This window comes from Salvelinus fontinalis, chromosome 23 (assembly GCF_029448725.1).
Source record: "Salvelinus fontinalis isolate EN_2023a chromosome 23, ASM2944872v1, whole genome shotgun sequence".
Classification (NCBI taxonomy): Eukaryota; Metazoa; Chordata; class Actinopteri; order Salmoniformes; family Salmonidae; genus Salvelinus; species Salvelinus fontinalis.
Window position 1 is genome coordinate 11,906,947 of NC_074687.1, and position 26,707 is coordinate 11,933,653.

Consider the following 26,707-nt stretch of genomic DNA (forward strand, 5'->3'; position numbering starts at 1 on the left):
TTCACAGTCCCCAAGTCCAGAACAGACTATGGGAGGCACACAGTACTACATAGAGCCATGACTACATGGAACTCTATTCCACATCAAGTAACTGACGCAAGCAGTAAAATTAGATTTTTTTTTAAAAACAGATAAAAAAAACACCTTATGGAACAGCGGGGACTGTGAAGCAACACAAACATTGGCACAGACACATGTATACACACACACACACACACTATACATACACACACACACACTATACATACACATGGATTTAGTACTGTAGATATGTGGTAGTGGAGGAGTAGGAGCCTGAGAGCACACAGTGTGTTGTGAAATCTGTGAATGTATTGTAATGTATTTAAAACTGTATAAACTGCCTTCATTTTGCTGGATCCCAGGAAGAGTAGCTACTGCTTTGGTAGCTATGTTCTCTACTATAGTTTAACAGGCTTCTGGACTCGTGTTATTCGCCGGTACATTGAACATGCAGAATTCACATAGAAATACCATGGAATTAGTGAGAGATAAGCATTGTTATAGACGTACACAACGCTAGCTGTAGCCTTGACATGGCTAGCCTCCACTAAACACCATAATAACGGAGGTTCGCTAAATCAAGGCTATGCTAGCTGTCCTTGACCCTATAGTTAAAGCTACTGCTGCTTCCTAGTGGGGATCCATTATAATTACAAATACAAAACACCTAATTGAAACCCTACCAAATAGTTAAATCCCCCCTCTTTCAGGGGTTACTTTTCTTAACCTTAACATCCTCTCTTCATGACTCAATCTCCCGGGCAACCATTTCTATTTCCCAAGCAGTCAAGTTAATGAGCGGCGAGTGAACCTATTAAAAAAATGCCTCTCACATACAGTAGTACATCAATGTTTACTGCACACTTTACTGCAGTTTCAGTGAGGGTTCGATTGCCCCATACACCGCCGCGGGCACCACATACAGTTACTGTACAGCTAGTTTACTGAACATCTAGGTTACTGAACAGCTAGGTGACTGAACATCTAGGTTACTGAACATCTAGGTTACTGAACAGCTAGGTTACTGAACAGCTAGGTTACTGAACATCTAGGTTACTGAACAGCTAGGTTACTGTACATCTAGGTTACTGAACATCTAGGTTATTGAACATCTAGGTTACTGAACATCTAGGTTACTGAACATCTAGGTTACTGAACATCTAGGTTACTGTACAGCTAGGTTACTGAACAGCTAGGTTACTGAACATCTAGGTTACTGAACAGCTAGGTTACTGAACAGCTAGGTTACTGAACATCTAGGTTACTGAACATCTAGGTTACTGTACATCTAGGTTACTGAACATCTAGGTTACTGAACAGCTAGGTTACTGAACATCTAGGTTACTGAACATCTAGGTTATTAAACATCTAGGTTACTGTACATCTAGGTTACTGAACAGCTAGGTTATTGAACAGCTAGGTTACTGAACATCTAGGTTACTGAACAGCTAGGTTACTGAACATCTAGGTTACTGAACATCTAGGTTACTGAACATCTAGGTTACTGAACAGCTAGGTTACTGAACATCTAGGTTACTGAACAGCTGGGTTACTGAACATCTAGGTTACTGAACAGCTAGGTTACTGAACATCTAGGTTACTGAACAGCTAGGTTAATCGCTGAATTAAAAAGATGAAATTACTCAAATGTAAATGTAATACTGATTCAGGGTATCCGGTTGGTATTACGGTTTCAGGGCATCTGGTTGGTATTACGGTTTCAGGGCATCTGCTTGGTATTACGGTTTCAGGGCATCTGGTTGGTATTACGGTTTCAGGGCATCTGGTTGGTATTACGGTTTCAGGGCATCTGCTTGGTATTATGGTTTCAGGGCATCTGGTTGGTATTACGGTTTCAGGGCATCTGGTTGGTATTACGGTTTCAGGGCATCTGCTTGGTTCTCAGGGCATCCGCTTGGTTCTCAGGGCATCCGCTTGGTTCTCAGGGCATCTGCTTGGTTCTCAGGGCATCCGCTTGGTTCTCAGGGCATCCGCTTGGTTCTCAGGGCATCCGCTTGGTTCTCAGGGCATCCGCTTGGTTCTCAGGGCATCTGCTTGGTTCTCAGGGCATCTGGTTGGTATTACGGTTTCAGGCCATCTGCTTGGTATTACGGTTTCAGGCCATCTGGTTGATATTACGGTTTCAGGGCATCTGGTTGGTATTACGGTTTCAGGGTATCCGGTTGGTTCTCAGGGCATCTGCTTGGTATTACGGTTTCAGGCCATCTGCTTGGTATTACGGTTTCAGGCCATCTGCTTGGTATTACGGTTTCAGACCATCTGCTTGGTATTACGGTTTCGGGGCATCTGCTTGGTATTACGGTTTCAGGGCATCTGGTTGGTATTACGGTTTCAGGGTATCCGGTTGGTTCTCAGGGCATCTGCTTGGTATTACAGTTTTAGGCCATCTGCTTGGTATTACGGTTTCAGGGCATCTGCTTGGTATTACGGTTTCAGGCCATCTGCTTGGTATTACGGTTTCAGGGCATCTGCTTGGTATTACGGTTTCAGGCCATCTGCTTGGTATTACGGTTTCAGGCCATCTGCTTGGTATTACGGTTTCAGGCCATCTGCTTGGTATTACGGGTTCAGGGCATCTGCTTGGTATTACGGTTTCAGGCCATCCGCTTGGTATTACGGTTTCAGGGCATCCGCTTGGTATTACGGTTTCAGGCCATCTGGTTGGTATTACGGTTTCAGGCCATCTGGTTGGTATTACGGTTTCAGGCCATCTGCTTGGTATTACGGTTTCAGGCCATCCGCTTGGTATTACGGTTTCAGGCCATCTGCTTGGTATTACGGTTTCAGGCCATCTGCTTGGTATTACGGTATCAGACCATCTGCTTGGTATTACGGTTTCAGGGCATCCGCTTGGTATTACGGTTTCAGGCCATCTGCTTGGTATTACGATTTCAGGCCATCTGCTTGGTATTACGGTATCAGGCCATCTGCTTGGTATTACGGTTTCAGGGCATCCGGTTGGTTCTCAGGGCATCTGCTTGGTTCTCAGGGCATCTGCTTGGTTCTCAGGGCATTTGCTTGGTATTACGGTATCAGGCCATCTGCTTGGTATTACGGTTTCAAGACATCTGCTTGGTATTACGGTTTCAGGACATCAGCTTGGTTCTCAGGGCATCCACTTGGTTCTCAGGGCATCCACTTGGTTCCCAGGGCATCCACTTGGTTCTCAGGGCATCTGCTTGGTATTCCATTTGAGTTATTTTTAATCATTGTATGTCACGCTTTAACTAAAAGTCGCCTGATAACCAAAGCATCTTCAAAGGACCATATTGCATTCTTTTATTGTCTGCATTTCAGGGTATCTGCTCTGCAGTCCCCTTACTATTCCCCGGGGCAGGTAACTGGACATGCACTGTGATATAAGAGGCTGCTTCCTCACTGGGGAGAAACGCACTGTGATATAAGAGGCTGTTTCCTCTCTGGGGAGAAACTCACTGTGATATAAGAGGCTATTTCCTCTCTGGGGAGAAACTCACTGTGATATAAGAGGCTGTTTCCTCTCTGGGGAGAAACTCACTGTGATATAAGAGGCTGTTTCCTCTCTGGGGAGAAACTCACTGTGATATAAGAGGCTATTTCCTCTCTGGGGAGAAACTCACTGTGATATAAGAGGCTGTTTCCTCTCTGGGGAGAAACTCACTGTGATATAAGAGGCGGTTTCCTCTCTGGGGAGAAATAAAAACACAGACAGACACAGTACTGTGTGACTCACGCTCAACTCTCTTCTCCAACATCGCCAAGCGGTTTGTCACCTCCGTCTTCAGCTCGTTGATTTTAAACGCTCTGCAGAGACAAAAAAGTGATGGACAGAGAGAGAGAGAGCAAGAGAGAGAGATGGACAGAGAGAGAGAGATGGACAGAGAGAGAGAGAGAGAGAGCAAGAGAGAGAGAGAGAGAGAGAGCAAGAGAGAGAGAGAGAGAGAGAGAGAGAGAGAGAGATGGACAGAGAGAGAAAAGAGAGAAAAGGAGAGAGGAGGACAGAGAGAGAGAGACAAGGAGAGAGATGGACAGAGAGAGAGACAAGGAGAGAGATGGAGAGAGAGTAAGAGAGAGAGAGAGAGACGGACAGAGAGAGAGAGACAAGGAGAGAGATGGAGAGAGCATAAGAGAGAGAGAAGAGAGAGAACGAGAGAAAGAGAGAGAAAGAGAGAGAAAGAGAGAGACAAAGATGGACAGAGAGAGATGGACAGAGAGAGATGGACAGAGAGAGAGAGCGAGAGAGAGAGAGAGAGAGAGAGAGAGATGACAGAGAGAGAGATAAAAGGAGAGAGGAGGACAGAGAGAGAGTGATGACAGAGATAGAGACAATGAGAGAGATGGACAGAGAGAGAGAGACAAGGAGAGAAAAGAAAAGGCAGATAGAGAGATAGAAAATCGAGAAAATTAGGAGAAGGATAGAGATAGCAAGGGAGGGAGGGAAGGAGGGAAAGAGAGAGAACAAAAGGGACAGAGATCATTGATTATCTGAAAGCAGCACACGCATTAATATAGTAACAGACAAATAGCAAGCATTTACGAAAACCAGAGAGAAAAAAGCATTTACGAAGGCACAAAATGTCCATGAAAGCAATATCAGTGCTCTTACCTGGAAAACTGCTCTGCCACCTGTGTCAATACATTCTGGAAGAGTTCCTCTTTATCTGTGGGAAGGAAGGTGTAGGATGGTACTACACAGAAAAGCTCAAACTCATACCACTTCACTCTGTGTTATAAAGACAACACTGCACACAGGTCACTCAACTATCTGCCTTTCATTAGAACGGAGCCTGGCGGTGTAACAGATATTGATTGGCCCTTCTCTCACACTCAAACACACCTGTAAACCAGTGGCAACGAGAGAATGAAAGCGACACAACAGATGGCAAAAGAAGAGAGAGTAATTGTTTTTTTCTGTCTCACTACTGAATACAGTAGTGGTGTTTGGTGATGGTGCCAGCTAAATACAGTAGTGGTGTTTGGTGATGGTGCCAGCTAAATACAGTAGTGGTGTTTGGTGATGGTGCCAGCTAAATACAGTAGTGGTGTTTGGTGATGGTGCCAGCTAAATACAGTAGTGGTGTTTGGAGATGGTGCCAGCTGAATACAGTAGTGGTGTTTGGTGATGGTGATGGTGCCAGCTGAAAACAGTAGTGGTGTTTGGTGATGGTGCCAGCTAAATACAGTAGTGGTGTTTGGTGATGGTGACAGCTAAATACAGTAGTGGTGTTTGGTGATGGTGATGGTGCCAGCTGAAAACAGTAGTGGTGTTTGGTGATGGTGCCAGCTAAATACAGTAGTGGTGTTTGGTGATGGTGCCAGCTAAATACAGTAGTGGTGTTTGGTGATGGTGCCAGCTAAATACAGTAGTGGTGTTTGGTGATGGTGACAGCTAAATACAGTAGTGGTGTTTGGTGATGGTGATGGTGCCAGCTGAAAACAGTAGTGGTGTTTGGTGATGGTGCCAGCTAAATACAGTAGTGGTGTTTGGTGATGGTGCCAGCTAAATACAGTAGTGGTGTTTGGTGATGGTGCCAGCTAAATACAGTAGTGGTGTTTGGTGATGGTGCCAGCTAAATACAGTAGTGGTGTTTGGTGATGGTGATGGTGCCAGCTGAATACAGTAGTGGTGTTTGGAGATGGTGCCAGCTGAATACAGTAGTGGTGTTTGGTGATGGTGCCAGCTGAATACAGTAGTGGTGTTTGGAGATGGTGCCAGCTAAATACAGTAGTGGTGTTTGGAGATGGTGCCAGCTGAATACAGTAGTGGTGTTTGGTGATGGTGCCAGCTAAATACAGTAGTGGTGTTTGGTGATGGTGATGGTGCCAGCTGAAAACAGTAGTGGTGTTTGGTGATGGTGCCAGCTGAATACAGTAGTGGTGTTTGGAGATGGTGCCAGCTAAATACAGTAGTGGTGTTTAGTGATGGTGCCAGCTAAATACAGTAGTGGTGTTTGGAGATGGTGCCAGCTGAATACAGTAGTGGTGTTTGGTGATGGTGCCAGCTGAATACAGTAGTGGTGTTTGGTGATGGTGCCAGCTGAATACAGTAGTGGTGTTTGATGATGGTGCCAGCTAAATACAGTAGTGGTGTTTGGTGATGGTGCCAGCTAAATACAGTAGTGGTGTTTATCTTAACAAGACACTTATAATTCCCCTTCCTACGCACAGAAAATAACTAAATGACAAAAACACAGCCCTGCTATTGTTGTAGAGCAAAGTGGTGGCCAAAGTTCACCTGAGAGGCCAATAAAGGTGCAGGTATGTGAACTAGTAAAACCACCGGTTGGCCGGGTCCCATTGCACACCGTGTCACATTAACGCTATCCCGTTGTACACTATATCACATTATTGCTATCCCATTGTACACCGTGTCACATTAAACGCTAGAACACTGTTTCACCAGGGGTCAGAGGTTAGGACCATACTAAGCCTCGCCTCTACGACAGCCACAGATAGTGTGTGTCAGCATCACTACTCAGAAGGTTACATCGCTGTAATAAAACAGAGTGATGTGGAATTGAAACAGGTGATTGCAGTAAAGATTGGGAACAAAGACAAAACCTGTTGATTATGGACTTTTTTCCCCCCAGATGTTGAGCTGGTCTGTCTGTGTGTCTTGTGTTTGAGTGATGAGGACAATATGTTGTTGTAACCAAGCAAGACAGTTAATGAAATATTGTGTGTGTGTGTTTGTCTAAGTGTGTCTATTGCCTAAACATGTTATTGATTATGCTCCTTTATGTGCTGTTTGCACGTCAGGTATGTGGGTTAGTGTGTGTGTGCGTTACTTTCATAAATATATTTGTCAAACATCTATTTTTCAGTGGCAATTGACGAGACGATAAATAGACCCAGAGAAACAGATTTTTAATTTCGGCTGACTAGATTTTGTCTGTGACAAGATGTTTAACTAGTAAGTGGACTGGACAAGATGTTTAACTAGTAAGTGGACTGGACAAGATGTTTAACTAGTAAGTGGACTGGACAAGATGTTTAACTAGTAAGTGGACTGGACAAGATGTTTAACTAGTAAGTGGACTGGACAAGATGTTTAACTAGTAAGTGGACTGGACAAGATGTTTAACTAGCAAGTGGACTGGACAAGATGTTTAACTAGTAAGTGGACTGGACAAGATGTTTAACTAGTAAGTGGACTGGACAAGATGTTTAACTAGTAAGTGGGCTGGACAAGATGTTTAACTAGTAAGTGGACTGGACAAGATGTTTAACTAGTAAGTGGACTGGACAAGATGTTTAACTAGTAAGTGGGCTGGACAAGATGTTTAACTAGTAAGTGGACTGGACAAGATGTTTAACTAGTAAGTGGACTGGACAAGATGTTTTGGAGAGATTGAGAGCATTTCAGTGTTATTTGTTTGGTCCAATCAAAAGCATGCATGGCATTTACAGAATTGTAAGGCTTTCTCACTGCAATGTTGCAATGCTGTAATTGGTGGAAAATACATACCATGCCCAGGTTACAAATCACTGATGCAAATAAGGCACGCCATGGCTACTCTCCTGGTGGTACAAGCACCCGGTAGAAAAAGGAGCCGCTTTACTTATCGTGTCGATTCAAACAAGACCGAATGCAATGACTCATAGGGGCGCTATGTTGAAGACACCGTGCCTCCATCTTGGCTCTCCCCCACCATTGTGTTAAAGCCACCGTACCTCCATCTTGGCCCTCCCCCACCATTGTGTTAAAGCCACCGTGCCTCCATCTTGGCCCTCCCCCACCATTGTGTTGAGCCACCGTGCCTCCATCTTGGCCCTCCCCCACCATTGTGTTAAAGCCACCGTGCCTCCATCTTGGCCCTCCCCCACCATTGTGTTGAAGACACCGTGCCTCCATCTTGGCCCTCCCCCACCATTGTGTTAAAGCCACCGTGCCTCCATCTTGGCCCTCCCCCACCATTGTGTTGAGCCACCGTGCCTCCATCTTGGCCCTCCCCCACCATTGTGTTAAAGCCACCGTGCCTCCATCTTGGCTCTCCCCCATCATTGTGTTGAAGACACCGTGCCTCCATCTTGGCCCTCCCCCACCATTGTGCTAAAGCCACCGTGCCTCCATCTTGGCCCTCCCCCACCATTGTGCTAAAGCCACTGTGCCTCCATCTTGGCCCTCCCCCCCCATTGTGTTGAGCCACCGTGCCTCCATCTTGGCCCTCCCCCACCATTGTGTTGAGTCACCGTGCCTCCATCTTTGCCCTTCACCATCATTGTGTTGAAGACACCGTGCCTCCATCTTGGCTCTCCCCCATCATTGTGTTGAAGACACCGTGCCTCCATCTTGGCCCTCCCCCCCCATTGTGCTAAAGCCACTGTGCCTCCATCTTGGCCCTCCCCCACCATTGTGCTAAAGCCACTGTGCCTCCATCTTGGCCCTTCCCCACCATTGTGCTAAAGCCACTGTGCCTCCATCTTGGCCCTTCCCCACCATTGTGCTAAAGCCACTGTGCCTCCATCTTGGCCCTCCCCCACCATTGTGTTGAAGACACCGTGCCTCCATCTTGGCCTCCCCCACCATTGTGCTAAAGCCACTGTCCCTCCATCTTGGCCCTCCCCCACCATTGTGTTGCGCCACCGTGCCTCCATCTTGGCCCTCCCCCACCATTGTGCTAAAGCCACTGTGCCTCCATCTTGGCCCTTCCCCACCATTGTGCTAAAGCCACTGTGCCTCCATCTTGGCCCTTCCCCACCATTGTGCTAAAGCCACTGTGCCTCCATCTTGGCCCTTCCCCACCATTGTGCTAAAGCCACCGTGCCTCCATCTTGGCCCTCCCCCACCATTGTGCTAAAGCCACTGTGCCTCCATCTTGGCCCTTCCCCACCATTGTGCTAAAGCCACTGTGCCTCCCTCTTGGCCCTCCCCCACCATTGTGCTAAAGCCACCATCTTGGCCCTCCCCCACCATTGTGCTAAAGCCACCATCTTGGCCATCCCCCACCATTGTGCTAAAGCCACTGTGCCTCCATCTTGGCTCTCCCCCACCATTGTAAAAAATATTTTGGAAGCTATAGAAATGCATTATTTAATCTTTATTTTAACAGTGAAGACTTATTGAGACTTAGGTCTCTTTTCCAAATGCGCCCTGTATATTACAACATACACCGAACAAAAATATAAAACACAACATGCAACAATTTCAAAGATTTTACTGAGTTACAGTTCATTTAAGGAAATCAGTCATTTGAAATAAATTAATTAGGCACTAATCTATGGATTTCACATGAATGGGAATACAGAAATTAATCTGTTGGTCACAGATACCTTAAAAAAAAGGTAGGGGGCGTGGATCACAAAACCAGTCAGTATCTGGTGTGAGGCACAGCCCCATGCAGCGCGACATCTCCTTCACATAGAGTTGATCAGGCTGTTGATTGATGCCTGTGGAACGTTGTCCTACTCTTCTTCAATGGCTGTGTGAAGTTGCTGGATATTGGCGAGAACTGAAACACGCTGTCGCACACGTCGATCCAGAGCATCCCAAACATGATCAATGGGTGACATGTCTGGTGAGTATGCAGGCCATGGAAGAACTGTGACATTTTTAGCTTCCAAGAATTGTGTAAAATGGTCTGAGAAGAACATTGGTAGGGCAATTCAAAAATAGACAATGTATTGAGCCTCTAGTCTACTGCACAAACCTCATTGCTACAGTACTGTTTTTAATAGCCAATAATGTATTGAGCCTCTAACCTACTGCACAAACCTCATTGCTACAGTACTGTTTTTAATAGCCAATAATGTATTGAGCCTCTAGTCTACTGCACAAACCTCATTGCTACAGTACTGTTTTTAATAGCCAATAATGTATTGAGCCTCTAACCTACTGCACAAACCTCATTGCTACAGTACTGTTTTTAATAGCCAATAATGTATTGAGCCTCTAGCCTACTGCACAAACCTCATTGCTACAGTACTGTTTTTAATAGCAATAATGTATTGAGCCTCTAGCCTACTGCACAAACCTCATTGCTACAGTACTGTTTTTAATAGCCAATAATGTATTGAGCCTCTAGCCTACTGCACAAACCTCATTGCTACAGTACTGTTTTTAATAGCCAATAATGTATTGAGCCTCTAGCCTCCTGCACAAACCTCATTGCTACAGTACTGTTTTTAATAGGTTCATGATTGTTATTCTGAGCGGTAGATGTCGACCTGCATTTTGACCCAGAGAGTGATCTCGGCTCAGAAAAGGTTGGTGACCACTTCCTTAATATATACTTTTTAAATTATATTATGCGAGCTAAAACATTAAAATAAGAAATGAAAAAATAATATGTAAAAACATTTTCCTCAAAGTATAATGTTTTTGAGATTATCATTGTTACTGTCCCCACGACAAAAAATATAAATAAAATAAAAATACATAGGTGTAATTTTGTCTTCGAAACATTGAACTGAAATACTGAGGAATGCTAATATGGCCGACCGGTGGCTACAAAGCCTCTCAATGACCAATAAATAGCATCAGCAATACAGGGTTAATATACAGTGCCTTCAAAAAAGTCTTCAGACCCCTTGACTTTTTCCACATTTTGTTACGTTACAGCTTTATTCTAAAATTGTTTTATTTTATCAATTTCCTCAACAATATACATACATACAATACCCCATAATGACAAAGCAAAAACAGGTTTTTAGACATTTATACAAATGTATAAAAACAAAAACAACTTTACTATGAGACTGGAAATTGATCTCAGGTGCATCCTGTTTCCATTGATCATCCTTGAGATGTTTCTACAACATGATTGGAATCCACCTGTGGTAAATTCAATTGATTGGACATTATTTGGAAATGCACACACCTGTATATATAAAGGTCCCACAGTTGACAGTGCATGTCAGAGCAAAAACCAAGCCATGAGGTCGAAGGAATTGTCCGTAGAGCTCTGAGACAGGATTGTGTCGAGGCACAGATCTGAGGAAGGGTACCAAAAAATGTCTGCAGCATTGAAGGTCCCCAAGAACACAGTGGCCTCCATCATTCTTAAATGGAAGAGGTTTGGAACCACTAAGACTCTTCCTAGAGCTGGCCACCCGGCCAAACTGAGCAATCACGGGAGAATAGCCTTGTTCAGGGAGGTGACCAAGACCCTAATGGTCACTCTGACAGAGCTCTAGAGTTCCTCTGTGGAGATGGGAGAACCTTCCAGAAGGACAAACATCGCTGCAGCACTCCACCAATCAGGCCTTTATGGTAGAGTGGTCAGACGGATGTCACTCCTCTAAAAGGAGTAGAAGGCAAATGACAGCCCATTTGGAGTTTGACCCATTGTCCTGGCTGTGCAAGTTACATTTCTATTTATTGGTCGTATCAGTGTGAGCTGAACATTCATTACACGGCCACCACACTCCAAAGTTTCAAAACATCATTTTTTTTGTGGTGGCTAAAATCATGATTTGGTCAAACAGTGACGTGAATTATGCTCATGATTCCTGTAATGAAAGTGTCTGCCTGTTCCACTGGGGCCTGTTCCACTGGGGCCTGTTCCACTGGGGCCTGTTCGCCTCTTGATGTGCTCTCCGGGAGACAGAAAAAGGATCCTTCCTTGAACAGTAACAATAATAAGGGTTCTACATGGAACCAAAAAAGCTTCTAACTGGAACCAAAAAGGGTTCTTCAAAGGGTTCTCCTGTGGGGACAGCCCGAGGAACCCTTTTAGGTTCTATATAGCACCTTTTATTTTAAGAGTGTAGGACAAGGCGATGTGTGTTTGTGCTCATGGAAGTCAGGGATTTATGTTTACAGTTTTTTCCAATTGCTAACACACTAAAATGACATGCACAGCACAATTATTTAAACTGACACAGAGAGCAAAACCTCTTCTCAAGTCTCCAAAAGTCTAAACACATTTTCTGCTTTACACACATTTTGCAATTGGCACTTTTTAAATGCACTGCACACAGTTCTCTGCTTAAGACACAACAATCTGACATAAAGTTACATGTTTGCCATTTCAAAACACTGCCATTCACAATGACACTACGTGAGCTAATTGGCCAATACATGTGCCACCTGGCCAAACACCTCAATGGTTAATTGTTACCACTTCAATCAGGAAGTAAGCACTATGAAAAGACCACAGGTGAGCACCTTTTGTTTTACAACAACAATGGAAGCCGTTGCAGAGAGAGGAAGAGGGAGGGTGAGAATGAGAAGGGGAGGAAGAGTGAGAGGTAGGGGGAGGGTGAGAATGAGAGGGGGAGGAAGAGTGACAGGTAGGGGGAGGGGGAGAATGAGAGGGGGAGGAAGAGTGAGAGGTAGGGGGAGAGTGAGAATGAGAGGGGGAGGAAGAGTGAGAGGTAGGGGGAGAGTGAGAATGAGAGGGGGAGGAAGAGTGAGAGGTAGGGGGAGGGGGAGAATGAGAGGGGGAGGAAGAGTGACAGGTAGGGGTAGAGCTGGTAGAGGAGTTCATGGCCAAAGAAGACAACAACTTTCAAATGAAATCAGAGCAACATTAGTTGATCATGTCATCAACCATGGGCTGACAATGAGAGAGGCTGGACAGAGAGTGCAGTCCAACCTTAGTTGATCATGTCATCAACCATGGGCTGACAATGCGAGAGACTGGAATCAGAGCAACATTAGTTGATCATGTCATCCACCATGGGCTGACAATGCGAGAGACTGGAATCAGAGCAACCTTAGTTGATCATGTCATCCACCATGGGCTGACAATGGGAGAGACTGGAATCAGAGCAACCTTAGTTGATCATGTCATCCACCATGGGCTGACAATGGGAGAGACTGGAATCAGAGCAACCTTAGTTGATCATGTCATCCACCATGGGCTGACAATGGGAGAGACTGGAATCAGAGCAACCTTAGTTGATCATGTCATCCACCATGGGCTGACAATGGGAGAGACTGGAATCAGAGCAACCTTAGTTGATCATGTCATCAACCATGGGCTGACAATGAGAGAGGCTGGACAGAGAGTGCAGCCCAACTTGAGCCGTTTTTTATATTTAGACTGGAGTACAGGTATGTAACCAACATGTCTTTCACACTATGTAGTACACCCCATGTCATAGTGTATCAGTTGGGTGACACCTGTTTACTTCATGAATGGCTGATGTCATACACTAACTGCACAAATTTCCTGTAGAATTTACTCTACTGTGGGGGAAATATCTTTAGGCTGCATTGTCCAAGCCCTATATTTTTGTTTGTTTGTTGTTCTAAAGGACTGAGAGACACAACCATGGTGGAGGAAGGGGCCAAATGTTCACCGGGGTACAGGAAGCTGCCATTGTAAACTTGGTTTTGGAAAAGAATGAAATCAGATTACGAGAAATTCAAAGCCACATCATCCAAGACAACACCATATTCAACGAGTCAGTCTGTCCACATTGGCTCGCATTCTCAAGCAAAACCAAATTAGAATGAAGCAACTTTATAAGTTGCCGTTTGAGAGAAACTCTCACAGAAACAAAGAGGTCAGACGAGCATATGTGGATGTAAGTACAATATTGACTGCAGTACACTACACACAACACTGTTTCCCAGTGTACTGGATAACACCATATTGACTGCTTTTGTTCTTTGTTTTCAGGGAGTACTGGAAATGGATGCTCATGCAATCCCACATGAGTTCATCTTTATAGATGAGGCTGGGTTCAACCTAGCAAAGACCAGAAGAAGGGGGAGAAACGTCATTGGCCACCGAGCCATTATAGATGTTCCTGGCCAACGTGGTGGGAACATCATAATGTGCGCTGCCATCTCCAATACGCATGGTGTCCTCCCCCGTCATGCCAACCTTGGACCATACAACACAGCCCATATTCTCACATTTCTGGACAGACTCCACAACATTCTCATACCACCAGAGCGTATGAATAATGCAGAACATCAAAGAACCCGGTACGTTGTAGTATGGGATAACGTGAGCTTTCATCGTGCAGTCCCAGTCCAAAACTGGTTTGCTGACCACCCACCATTTCTCGTGCAATACCTCCCACCATACTCACCCTTTCTGAACCCCATAGAAGAGTTATTTTCAGCGGTGGAAGGTATACGACCGGCAGCCCTTTGTGCGCATGCCTCTCGTGCAGGCTATGGAAGAGGCATGTGATGAGATTGATGTGGGTGCGATTCAGGGATGGATAAGGCACTTCAAGGCGCTTCTTCCTTTGATGTCTGGCAAGGGAAGATATTGCCTGTGATGTGGATGAGGCGTTGTGGCCAGACCCAGCTGTGATGTGGACGAGGCGTTGTGGCCAGACCCAGCTGTGATGTGGACGAGGCGTTGTGGCCAGACCCAGCTGTGCAGCAAGATGCTGCCTAATTATTTTTCTTGCCTCTTTTTTCTAACATTTTTTCAGCACATTTTTTCTGCAATTTTCTTTTTCAGTTTACTGTTTTTTTGTGAGCATATTTTTGTTCAGTCCAATGTAAATATATCTGCTGTGCATATGTTGCACTGACTTGTTTGGTGAAAAATACAGCATGTATCTGTAAAATTTTCTACTATTTGAACTATTTTAGTATTATGGCACAGCATACTAAAGATGAGAGTGCTTTTCGTTATGCCCAACAGTGTGTAGTTGGTTAGACAAATCTGGTAATATGAATGAAGTGTGTGCCATTTCGTGCAAACGTTTGATTTTGATAATGCTATATGTAGTTTTGGTTGCAGTGCTTCATTTTGCAGGATATATGAGGTATTTTGCAGTTTGGGTGTGTGAATTGTGTTAAGTATTTTGATAAAACCAGCCTAGTTTGCAAAATTGTGTTTTAGCAATTGGGAAAAACTGTAATACAGGTTAATGAGGCAATACAAATGTGATGTGACTAAAATAAAGGGCATTTAGTTGACTAAAATGGCCCACTGCCTTCATCATTTTACAATAACTAGACAAAAATCATTATTCAAATGATAAAATTATATTTTAATCAAAATAACTAAGACTAAATAATGGAAAAATTTACACGTGTGTGTGTGTGTGTGCTCCCGAGTGGCGCAGCAGTACAAGGCACTGCATCCCAGTGCTAGAGGCATCACTACAAACACCCTGGTTCGAATCCAGGCTGTATCACAACTGGCTGTGATTAGGAGTCCCATAGGGCGGCGCACAATTGGCCCAGCGTCGTCTGGATTTGGCCGGGGTAGGCCGTCATTGTAAATAAGAATTTGTTCTTAACTGACTTGCCTAGTTAAATAAAGAAAAAATATATGCTAATTTGGTATGTGCTTGTCAGCCATGTGTGTTTATTTGCGTAGCCAGCGTGTGAAAACCCCCTGGCCCACTAGGACTCACCAGCTAGCTGTCCACCAGTCAGGGGCACCACGCTGTACGGTGACCTTTAACACACAAACACACACAAGTTTAGACAGGAAGTGGTGCAGCACTCAAATACTGTACGTCCCTCCTTTCCTTCTAATTAGACGTGCTGTCAATGTCCTCTCCTCTTCCTCCCACTGTCTTACTCAGCGTCTGAAGTGTGAGGACACGTTGGTGAATGTGTGTGTGTGTGTGAGAGAGAGTGAGCAGTATCTGGCTCACTGTTTCACCCTGACCTTGGATCTGATAGTGTTTTTTACTAACCCTGGGCAATAGGGCACAATCTGGGATATGTCCTTCTGTTCAATGGACATTTCAATGATATAACCATTAACCCATGAAGAACATAATTTATTATGCTTGTGAGCTTAGGCTGCTGAAATGACAGATCGTACCTTCACGGACCAAATGTGTAATGTTCTGCTGTAAATGTGAATGTGGCAGCGCCTACCTCTCGGTGTTGTGTGGCATGGTGGGGTCGATGGACACCATGGCTCCTGTGGAGTCCAGCAGAGATAAGGTGGTGTTCCTGTCCAAAACAGACAAAGCAGGGACACTCTCTCTGAGGATGTGTCCCACTAAAGTTCAAATGAAGAGGGTGTAGGTGTTTTTGGCACATTCCAAATATCAAATCAAAGAAACCAAGCGAGAGATTGGTCAAGACTACTGGGACCTATGACCTTGTATATTTTCATTATGGTTGTGTCTTCATCTAATAGAAGTGATTGTCAAAACGACATTAGAAACTGGGTGGTTTGAGCCCTGAATGCTGATTGGCTGACAGCCGTGTTATAGCATTTTTACTGATCCAATTACGTTGGTAACCAGTTTATAACATCATTAAGGCACCTTGGGGGTTTGTGGTATATGGCCAATATACCACGGCTAAGGGCTGTATCCAGGTACTCCGCGTTGCGTCGTGCCTAAGAACAGCCTTTAGCCGTGGTATATTGGCCATATACCACAAACCCCCGAGGTGCCTTATTGCTTTAGTAGAAAACCAGTCATGAAAATTAAAAGGATCAAGACAATGACTTAAGACCGAAGAGAGGAAAAGAGGGCTGAGCAAAGCATTACCTTGGGATACCCAGAGCGGTGCAAAATAACTCTGATATCGTACGGGCTGCAGAATCTGCTGAAGACCACCTATGGGAACAGTAGCATGCAACGTAGTATTAATACAAAATATATAATGATGTCAAAATGTAAAACAGAGTCCACACTTAGTACATCATGTTTGGCATGTGAGGCAAAACATTCATGTTCATATAACAACCATCATGTGTGTGGATATAAGGGAGAAAGCATTTCTAGAATATATTGAAAATGTTGACACATACAGTATTATGTAAATAGATGTTGGAGATGCTGATACTGTTACTAGATGTGGAATACTTTCCTAATGATCAGGGTGGTACAGCAGTGTATTTAGTCCGCTTGTTCTACAACAGTCCTCAGAGTAGTGTGTGAGAGAAAATGGACAAAACCCACCACCGGTACCCCTTGTATATAGCCTCATTATTTGTTACTTTATTGTGTTACTTTTTATTACATTTTTTTTTTAAACTTTAGTTTATTTAGTAAATATTTTCTTAACCAACAATGCGGTTTTAAGGAAATACAGTTAAGAGCTTGTAAGCATTTCACCGTGAAACGACGGGTTGAATTCGGCACATGTGACAAATACAATTTGATTTGATTTGAAAACCCCCTGGTGTCTATTGGCAGGTCTCCCATTCTGGGCTTTTCTTTTCATGACAAATATGCAGATTCCCCCGATCCCGCCCTCAACCTTCTCCTTGTATTGCGTTCCAAACAAGGTTGAGTGCCGTCATCAACAGTGACAAGTCAGTCATTTCTAATGTTAACCCCAGCCCCAAGCTTCACTAACCAGCTTCACCAAGACAGATGACTTTGATCCAGATTTTTTTTTTAATGCGTTGCTTGTTAATATCAAATGTAAAGACATTGCCAACTTTGCATTTTTTTGTCAAATTTGTTCTGCAGTTGTCGGAGGTCGTGGATAAACCATGTGATTCTATGTTTAGCGGAGATCTTCTGTGTATAAAGTGACGCGGGAGGTTAAAAAAATAAAAGCATACAACGTCACACTTACTGTAGCTGTTCTATGAGTCAAGCATTAGATCAAGAGGGTTTTCAAGTGCAACGTTAAAGTGCAATTCCGCCACTTTAAAATATCATAATTGTTATCTCCGGAACGAAACCAGTTTCTACATTGTGAAAACAGTGCATTTCTATGATATGAGGTTATAAAGATAAGGTCCTAGAAAATGCTTCTCTGTGACATAACAGGGTAGATTTAAAAGAAGAAATAACGTTTTTTCAAAACATACAGTTATGAATGTAACTATTGTTCTCTGAAGAAGGGAATGAGGTATACCATACTATGGGGAGTCAACGACCAATCATATTCACCTGAAGAAACAAATCACGCCCAAATGGATGCCGAGCCCGCCCTCGGAAGCATTGCCTTCCTGTCTATAATACCGGGGCTTACAGTCATTTCCTCCATTCAGAACCGCTCTTCATCAAGCCCAAACACCCTGACGGCACGGGGCCAAAATATGCTATACCCAGTGGGGATTTGGAGTGTAAATCTTGGTGAGGCAAAGCCACTCCACAACAAAACACTAAACGATACATGAATAACGGTGACAAATGGTGCCCACAAACTGTTAGGGCCTACATAACGCTGTCCCAAAAGCAGAGTCCCAACACCTTACCACTACTACACCTGGCGATCAGCGGCGACCTTGTCTGCCAGCGTAACAGTTAATTCAGCCTAATTTACTGCCTTTAAAAAAACATAGCTGATATGGCTGACTTGCTTAAACAAAATGTGGTTTCTACTGACAATTGAGATGTACAAGCTACGGCATAAGGGGACGACGAGCGGATAACAGGCAATCCATAATTTAGATTACGACATTAATAAGCGAGCTACATGGACGTTGTCAATATAACTATTTGTTCAGTACTTTTGAAATGTACAGCGACAGAATTCAGAACATGGGCCGTTCTTACAGTATTCTCCCTGTACACCAAGTCAGAACCGTAGGATAAATAAAGGGAGCATATAAGAAGACAATGAAAGCTCTTACAACATTCGGTGATTACATTTCTCTAAAACAGGCTATAGGCTATATGTGCACCACGAAGTCAAATCGTTGACTGTTGTTTTGGACTTGCGGTTTCTGACATTTCAGGCTTGCAAGGTGAGTACTGTTCTTGGAACCGTGGGGTCTATGGACTTGAGCTGCAGTGGCAGCGTGTCAGTCCGCATGGCCAAGTTGCAGCAGGTTTTGGTTCCCTATATGGGTCTCTGACAGTTTAGGTCTCATGAGGCTCTGACAGTTCAGGCTTCTCGGGTAAGTATTAGCGGAAAAGGAGGCTTCTGTCACCCCTATTTGGAGCCTGTGGAAACTGTGTGTGCTTGGGTTGCTGTGGGCTCCTAGTTTGGTACCCTCTGAGCCGGCTTGGGGTGTGATTGTATGTTTTACAGAGTGACCGACTGAAAAGAACGTACAGTTAGGAATATAACTAGTGTTCCCTGAAGGAGAGAATGAGGTATAACCAGTGGCGACCCTTCATTCAGAGCCCCACCTGTTTAGCATGTTATTTTGACATTAATACGTGTCACACATCAATTTACATTTACATTTAAGTCATTTAGCAAACGCTCTTATCCAGAGCGACTTACAAATTGAAGTGTCACAGACACAAGAGGACGAGAGAGGGAGAGAAAATTACATCAGGAGAGAGAAAGAGAGGGAGAGAACGACAGCGGGAGAGAGAAATAGAGAATGACGGCGGGAGAGAGAAAGAGAGGGAGAGAGAATGACAGCGGGAGAGAGAAAGAGAGGGAGAGAGAATGACAGCGGGAGAGAGAAAGAGAGAGAGAGAGAGAGAATGACAGCGGGAGAGAGAGAGGGGGAGAGAGAGAGAGAGAGAGAATGACAGCGGGAGAGAGAGAGGGAGAGAGAGAGAGAGAGAATGACAGCGGGAGAGAGAGAGGGAGAGAATAACAGTGGGAGAGAGAGAGAGGGAGAGAATAACAGTGGGAGAGAGAGAGAGGGAAAATGACAGCGGTAGAGAGAGAGAGGGAGAATGACAGCGGTAGAGAGTAAGAGACAAGGTACCATATTTTTCCCAAGCAACAACTGACCAATGACAAACGAACAAACAGATCAACATCAGAAATAGAGAACAACAGCTCAAACAGAAATAAATGGATCTATCTCTATGAGCTCACAGATGTGGATTCACAGACTACACACCACAGAATATCCTATAATAACTGGACAAACAAGCTCACAGAGAAACATCAAAAAGAGAACTATAGAAAAACTGTAGAAAAAGTGACACGAACTGCAATAAATGCAAAGAGCCATCGTAGCATCATAAAAGGTCTTTATATGGCTTCTTTATGGTCCTGGTCTTCAGTCTACTCTACTCCACTGGGTGTAGGCCTACGTGTAAACAGACCTCTGGACGGGGTCTAGACCCACTATACCGGCTGTGTTTGTGGAGGGTAGTTCACATGGAGTACAACAGATACAGACTGGGTGAGATTAGGGAGTTCGTGGCCAGATTATCAAAATTGTCTTTGGGCCAAATCCTAATATTAGATGCATGTATGTCACTTGAGATGTCATATAGCAAGTATTCCACGTGATTTAATCAAAGGTTTTAGATGTATCTCCAGTTAAGATTTGCTGAGGTTTTGCTTGAGTAAGAAACCTGAACAATCGATCTCTAGAATCCAGCATGGCGGGTATAATAAAGAGACGTAAACTACATACATGTTTTAAAACGACAGAATATGGTAGTGGCAGTCTACATAGACAGTTCCAGAACTATCAGAACTATCCCAAAACTGTTCCAAAACTGTCCCAAAGCTGTTCCAGAACTATCCCAGAACTCTACAATGGTCCAGCAAAGTAGAGCCAGTAAAAAGCTGGTTCTCTCATGTTAATCCTCAAAGGAGTTATTCTTCAACCTGTACTCCCTCCCTCTAAGCAACCACAAAAACTATTAGCTCTAAGACTGTTATTTTGCCCACTTAAATTATTGATAGGCTATCATGCTTTTACCAAAATGTTACGCTACATCTACAAGTATTTTGCCATTCCACGCAGGTTCATAAAAATAGTGCAATGTTTCAAAACTTGATTTGCTGAAGAAGCAAATGTTACACACACACAGAGACAGAGAGAGAGAGCGAGAGAGAGAGAGCGAAAAAATGTTTACAGTGCATATTTTATTGTTTATTATCTATTTCACTTGCTTGGCAATGTATACATATGTTTCCCATGCCAATAAAGCCCTTAAATTGAATTGAAATTGAGAGAGTGAAAGGGCGTTTTCACACAGTTTTGAGCGATAGTACGAATCACCATTTGCCTCATGCAGCGCGACATCTCCTCTGCATAGAGTTGATCAGGCTGTTGATTGTGGCCTGTGGAATGTTGTCCCACTCTTCTTCAATGGCTGTGCAAAGTAGCTGGATATTGGTGGGAACTGGAACACGCTGTCGTACACGTCGATCCAGAGCATCCCAAACATGCTCAATGTCTGATATGTCTGATGAGTATGCAGGACATGGAAGAACTGGGACATTTACAGCTTCCAGGAATTGTGTACAGATCCTTATTACATGGGGCTGCATCATGTTTCACATTATGCTGAAACATGATGCGAGGCCGCGGATGAACGGCACAACAATGGGCCTCAGGATCTCGTCACGGCATCTCTGTGCATTCAAATTGTCATCGACAAAATGCAATAGTGTTCATTGTCCGTAGCTTATGCCTTCCCATACCATAACCCCACTGCCACCATGGGGCTCTCTGTTCACAACGTTGACATCAGCAAACCGCTCGCCCACATAATGCCATACAGGCTGTGTGCCATCTTCACGGTACAGTTGAAACTGAGATTAATCTGTGAAGAGCACTTCTCCAGCGCTCCAGTTGCCATCGACGGTGAGCATTTGCCCACTAAAGTCAGTTACAACACTGAACTGCAGTCAGGTCAAGACCCTGGTGAGGATGACAAGCACGCATATGATCTTACCTGAGACGGTTTCTGACAGTTTGTACAGAAATATTTCCGTTGTGCAAACCCACAGATTCATCAGCCGTCTGGGTGGCTGGTCTCAGATGATGCCGCAGGTGAAGAAGCCAGATGTGGAGGTCCTGGGCTGGCGTGGTTACACGTGGTTTACGGTTGTGAGGCCGGTTCAAGATACTGCCAAATTCTCTAAAATGACATTGGAGGGGGCTTATGGTAGAGAAATTAACATTACATTCTCTGGCAACAGCTCTGGTGGACATTCTTGCAGTCAGCATGTCAATTGCATGCTCCCTCTCAACTTGAGACATTTGTGGCATTGTATTGTGTGAAAAACTGCACATTTTAGTGACCTTTTATTGTCCCCAACACAAGGTGCACCTGTGTAATGGGCATGCTGTTTAATCAGCTTCTTGATATGCCACACATGTCAGGTGGATGGTTTATCTTCGCAAAGGAGAAATACTCACTAACAGGGATGTAAGCAAATTTGTGCACAACATTTTAGAGAAATAACCTTTTTGTGCGTATGGAAAATGTCTGATATTTTATTTCAGAACATGAAACATGAGACCAACACTTTACATGCTGCATTTATATTTTTGTTCAGTATAAAATTCCAAAACAAAACCGCATGTTCATGCAAGTCATTTGTTTATTGGACAAATATGCTCACGTTAAATCCATTTATGATTATCATGAAGTATCACTTGTGTGTCCCAATCTATTATTTCGCTTTGGTCGTTCAACAAAATGATGCACTCGTGGTCATAATTTGACATCTCTGGAACATGATGTGATTTGCAGCTCATACATGAGCGCATCTGATGCAGATTAGGGGAGAGCTATATCAGGGATAGGCTACTGAATATAAACTATTCACGTCGCATTTGGAGCGGCTATTGCGCTGTTTCCTCCCGCATGATGTTGGAAGACCAAATCGAAAGTTTAAATGAAGTGATGCTTCATGATAGTCATACATTGATTTAACGTGAGCATAGGGCTATTTGTCCAATAAACAAATTACTTGCATGGACACGTGGTTTTGTTTTGCAATGTTTGTTCGTTTGACATTTGGCAATGTGAAACCAACCAGACCTAATGACAAAAGTACAATGTAACACAGTCAAACTCGGACTACAGCTCAGAACTATGAGATCTCACCATAAGAGGCAAGAGATGACTGTGAATGTGTCCAATGTACAGGATTTTCTGAAAATTCTGTTTTTCGATATGCATCAACGTGTGAGAATACTTTCATTGAATTGTTATTATTAATAGTATGATCATTGAGGTTATCCTATATAAAGCAAAACTATCATTGCACCTTTGTTCCAAATTTCTCATGCAATATTGGACCTCTTGCAAGGGACATGGAAGGGTGTAGTAGTTGATGATGAAACAGGCTGACACGATATAAAACGGTTGATTGACAGTTTACCTTCTGAATTCTGCCATCGACGTCCAGGTAGATTACTCGTTTCACCGACGAAGCTGACCCCATCTCTCTCTTTCCTCCCCTCTAGCGTCTCTCGCCGTTGCCTAGGTCGAGGATTCGGAATGCGGGCTATAGGCTACCGCTCCGACGGTGGTCGAGTTGGATACGTCTCAGCCTCCCTCAATAATCGCACATACCCTGGAGAGCAGGAATTATAGTTTCCCACTGAGCAAAAACGACTTCAATCAACGTTGTTAAGCTGTCATTTAAACCAAAATATGCCATGTGATGACGTTGAATCAATGTGTAAAATTGATTGGATTAGCAAAGTCGTCAATTTAAGAGAATTTCGTTTTTTCTCTCTCACTTTTAACCTAAATCCAATAACAGGGTGAAACGTTTGATTGATTTCACGTTGAATTCATGTTAGTTGACAACTCAACCACATGTAGGCCTAAATCAAAATTAAACGTTGAACTGGCATGCCCAGTGCGTTTTTTCGCTCTCATCGCCATAGTTACTGGGTCTCCTCAAGGAAGCAGGCGCGGCTGGGAAAGGTTTGCCTGCAGGTCGCCCACACAACCCCCAGAACGAAGTTGATCTGTCTGTCCGCTACGTTCATTCAACTTTTAAAAACACAGGCTAAATTCTACCCTGAGTATGGCTATTAAAATCGTCTATCTATATAAACTGTAGGATATGAGCTAACGAGAGATAACCAAAGCCAAGAGCAAGCACCGTGAAAATGGAAGTTTCAAATTGAATTGAGTTTCTTGCGTGGGCGCCCGCCTGTGAGCTTCACTCGGTAACATATCCAGTTTTGCAGACTCGAGTCAGCTCAGTTGTTTTGTGATGCATGTCAGATGAGTCATCGACGATCAAAACAATATACTAATTATACCTTCAATAAACACTAATTGAATTTAGCCATATAATCCTGAATAATTACCTTCTGGTTTATTTAGGCACAACATGAGCAGCTAACCACCAGTTATAATGACTGATTTGTTAAGGACTGTTAATGTTTATTACAGGGCCATTTCAGAAAATAATAAACCATGTGATTTGTCCTGCAGTAGGAGAGAGAATGAGTCAGTTCAGTGGAGGACTAGTTGTCAAAAGTGTAGTTTCTTGTTTACATCTGCCACCTCCAGCTGAGACAGAGACTTCAGACCACTCTTCACCCTGCCTGGAACACATTTAGCCTGGTTGACAAAACAACTCAACATTATGCTTCGAAACCAAGATTGAGATATTTTGCTTTGGGTATAGAGGCTTCCAGAGAATTTGGTAACGCAGACATGCCATCTTTTTATTTGATTTATATACCAAGAGGTCATTACAAATCTACAATTGTCACCAAGACCATGTAGCTATAGTAATCAAGTAAGACTCACATATACGTAACTGAACAAAGCAACTGCCCGACAAAACAACAAAAGGCACACAGTATTTCAAGTACTACCACTGAAGCACTTAGATGAACGTTTTATCTTCCACCAAGATGTGCTCCATCTCCACATAAATAAAATGGACATGATGTTGGATGGGGTCTATTCCATTTCAATTCTGTTTAATAGAGGAAATGAATTGGAATTGACCACTGCATCATGTGCCATCATGAAAGTTAAGAATATAGATTATTATAATTTTTTTTAAAGATGATTATCACCTACATTTATTCACTCATTTGGCATTTTGTGCTTTTTACACTCTAAAGGACTTGAGTTAGCAGGCATTAGTCAAAAGGAACACATTCAAAATGTTCACATTCTAGAGGCAGGATAAATTAACTCACTTTATATAAGCATTTATGGTTTGGGATGATGGCATTTGATATATTCTACATCTACATAAAATAACATCACTATCGTTTTCAACATTGCACTGCCTAAAGAAAGCTTATTAAGAAATGATTGATCCCCTCATCAGTTAGAGTTGGTATATAGAATTTCATACTCTATCACAAATGTTACATTCATAGGATTGAAGTCACCAAACATAATAAACATCATTTGGTGATCATATAAAAATACAACATATCAGTACCTGCATATACTTCATTTACAGAGAAAATACACCACAGAACAGAATAATATAATGCCAACTTTAAAAAATATTATAATCATAATTTCATATAAATTATAATGCATTTCCACACAATCTTTGGTTCCATAAGGCAGACCTGACAGTAAAATATATATATATATTTTTAAGGCCCAGTGTGCTGTAGAACAAGTAAAACAAACGTTCTAGTGGTACGTGCTCAGAGGAACTTTGGATGGCTTGGTTGGTTGCTTATTATCTTGTTACCGAATCTTCAAATCGGCTTGAATTCAGTTCTAAGGAGGTGGTGCTTCTTCACACTAGCTCAGTTCAGTTACTGGACGGAGGTACAGGTTAGTGGTATAAGATGCAGCGTGTGTGTCTGTGCTGAGGGACAGTCTGTTCACTCCTCTGTCTGGAGTTAGTGCAAAGTGCTTAGTGCTCCTTCATTCTACAAGAGAAAAACAGAAGTTGATCAGTGACTATGATTTATTTATTTGCATTAAGTAAAAAAAACATGAGATGCTCGTTAAGGCACTTCTCACTTTCAAATGTTTATAGAACAAAAGCAAAAAAAGTATCCTTATATAAGAAACAAATAGATTTACAGAAAGAAAAAATGGAAACATGATGAACCAGGTAAAAAAATAAAGAGAAAGGAGGTTCAAGTTAAATGAATAATAATAAATGACAGAACCTTCTGCCTAAGTAATAAGGCACGAGGGGGTGTGGTATATGGCCAATAATAATTGAGTGACAGATAGGCAGAAGGTTATTTAATAATAAGGCACGAGGGGGTGTGGTATATGGCCAATAATAATTGAGTGACAGATAGGCAGAAGGTTATTTAATAATAAGGCACGAGGGGGTGTGGTATATGGCCAATAATAATTGAGTGACAGATAGGCAGAAGGTTATTTAATAATAAGGCACGAGGGGGTGTGGTATATGGCCAATAATAATTGAGTGACAGATAGGCAGAAGGTTATTTAATAATAAGGCACGAGGGGGTGTGGTATATGGCCAATAATAATTGAGTGACAGATAGGCAGAAGGTTATTTAATAATAAGGCACGAGGGGGTGTGGTATATGGCCAATAATAATTGAGTGACAGATAGGCAGAAGGTTATTTAATAATAAGGCACGAGGGGGTGTGGTATATGGCCAATAATAATTGAGTGACAGATAGGCAGAAGGTTATTTAATAATAAGGCACGAGGGGGTGTGGTATATGGCCAATAATAATTGAGTGACAGATAGGCAGAAGGTTATTTAATAATAAGGCACGAGGGGGTGTGGTATATGGCCAATAATAATTGAGTGACAGATAGGCAGAAGGTTATTTAATAATAAGGCACGAGGGGGTGTGGTATATGGCCAATAATAATTGAGTGACAGATAGGCAGAAGGTTATTTAATAATAAGGCACGAGGGGGTGTGGTATATGGCCAATAATAATTGAGTGACAGATAGGCAGAAGGTTATTTAATAATAAGGCACGAGGGGGTGTGGTATATGGCCAATAATAATTGAGTGACAGATAGGCAGAAGGTTATTTAATAATAAGGCACGAGGGGGTGTGGTATATGGCCAATAATAATTGAGTGACAGATAGGCAGAAGGTTATTTAATAATAAGGCACGAGGGGGTGTGGTATATGGCCAATAATAATTGAGTGACAGATAGGCAGAAGGTTATTTAATAATAAGGCACGAGGGGGTGTGGTATATGGCCAATAATAATTGAGTGACAGATAGGCAGAAGGTTATTTAATAATAAGGCACGAGGGGGTGTGGTATATGGCC

General features: G+C 43.1%; 2 protein-coding genes across 3 annotated transcripts in view; both read right to left on the reverse strand.

Moving 5' to 3' along the window:
* The window catches only part of LOC129820858 (high affinity cGMP-specific 3',5'-cyclic phosphodiesterase 9A-like), a 66,614-nt gene extending 43,029 nt beyond the window's left edge, over positions 1-23,585 (reverse strand). The window contains exons 1-7 of one of the 2 annotated variants that reach the window (XM_055877902.1): positions 22,859-23,585; positions 21,421-21,606; positions 16,402-16,470; positions 15,776-15,853; positions 15,301-15,344; positions 4,628-4,682; positions 3,755-3,825 (exon numbers count right to left, since the gene is read on the reverse strand). In XM_055877902.1, the coding sequence (XP_055733877.1) occupies positions 3,755-3,825; positions 4,628-4,682; positions 15,301-15,344; positions 15,776-15,853; positions 16,402-16,470; positions 21,421-21,606; positions 22,859-22,875 (520 nt within the window). In that variant the 5' untranslated portion in view covers positions 22,876-23,585. Of the gene's footprint in view, positions 1-3,754; positions 3,826-4,627; positions 4,683-15,300; positions 15,345-15,775; positions 15,903-16,401; positions 16,471-21,420; positions 21,607-22,858 lie in introns of those variants that run through there. The other variant, XM_055877903.1, reaches the window with a different exon arrangement.
* Positions 23,586-24,141: 556 nt separating this feature from the next.
* LOC129820859 (glucose-6-phosphate exchanger SLC37A1-like) overlaps positions 24,142-26,707 on the reverse strand; it is a 28,942-nt gene continuing 26,376 nt past the window's right edge. The window contains exon 20 of the mRNA XM_055877904.1: positions 24,142-25,352. Within this exon, the coding sequence (XP_055733879.1) occupies positions 25,337-25,352 (16 nt within the window). The 3' untranslated portion in view covers positions 24,142-25,336. The remainder of the gene's footprint in view (positions 25,353-26,707) is intronic.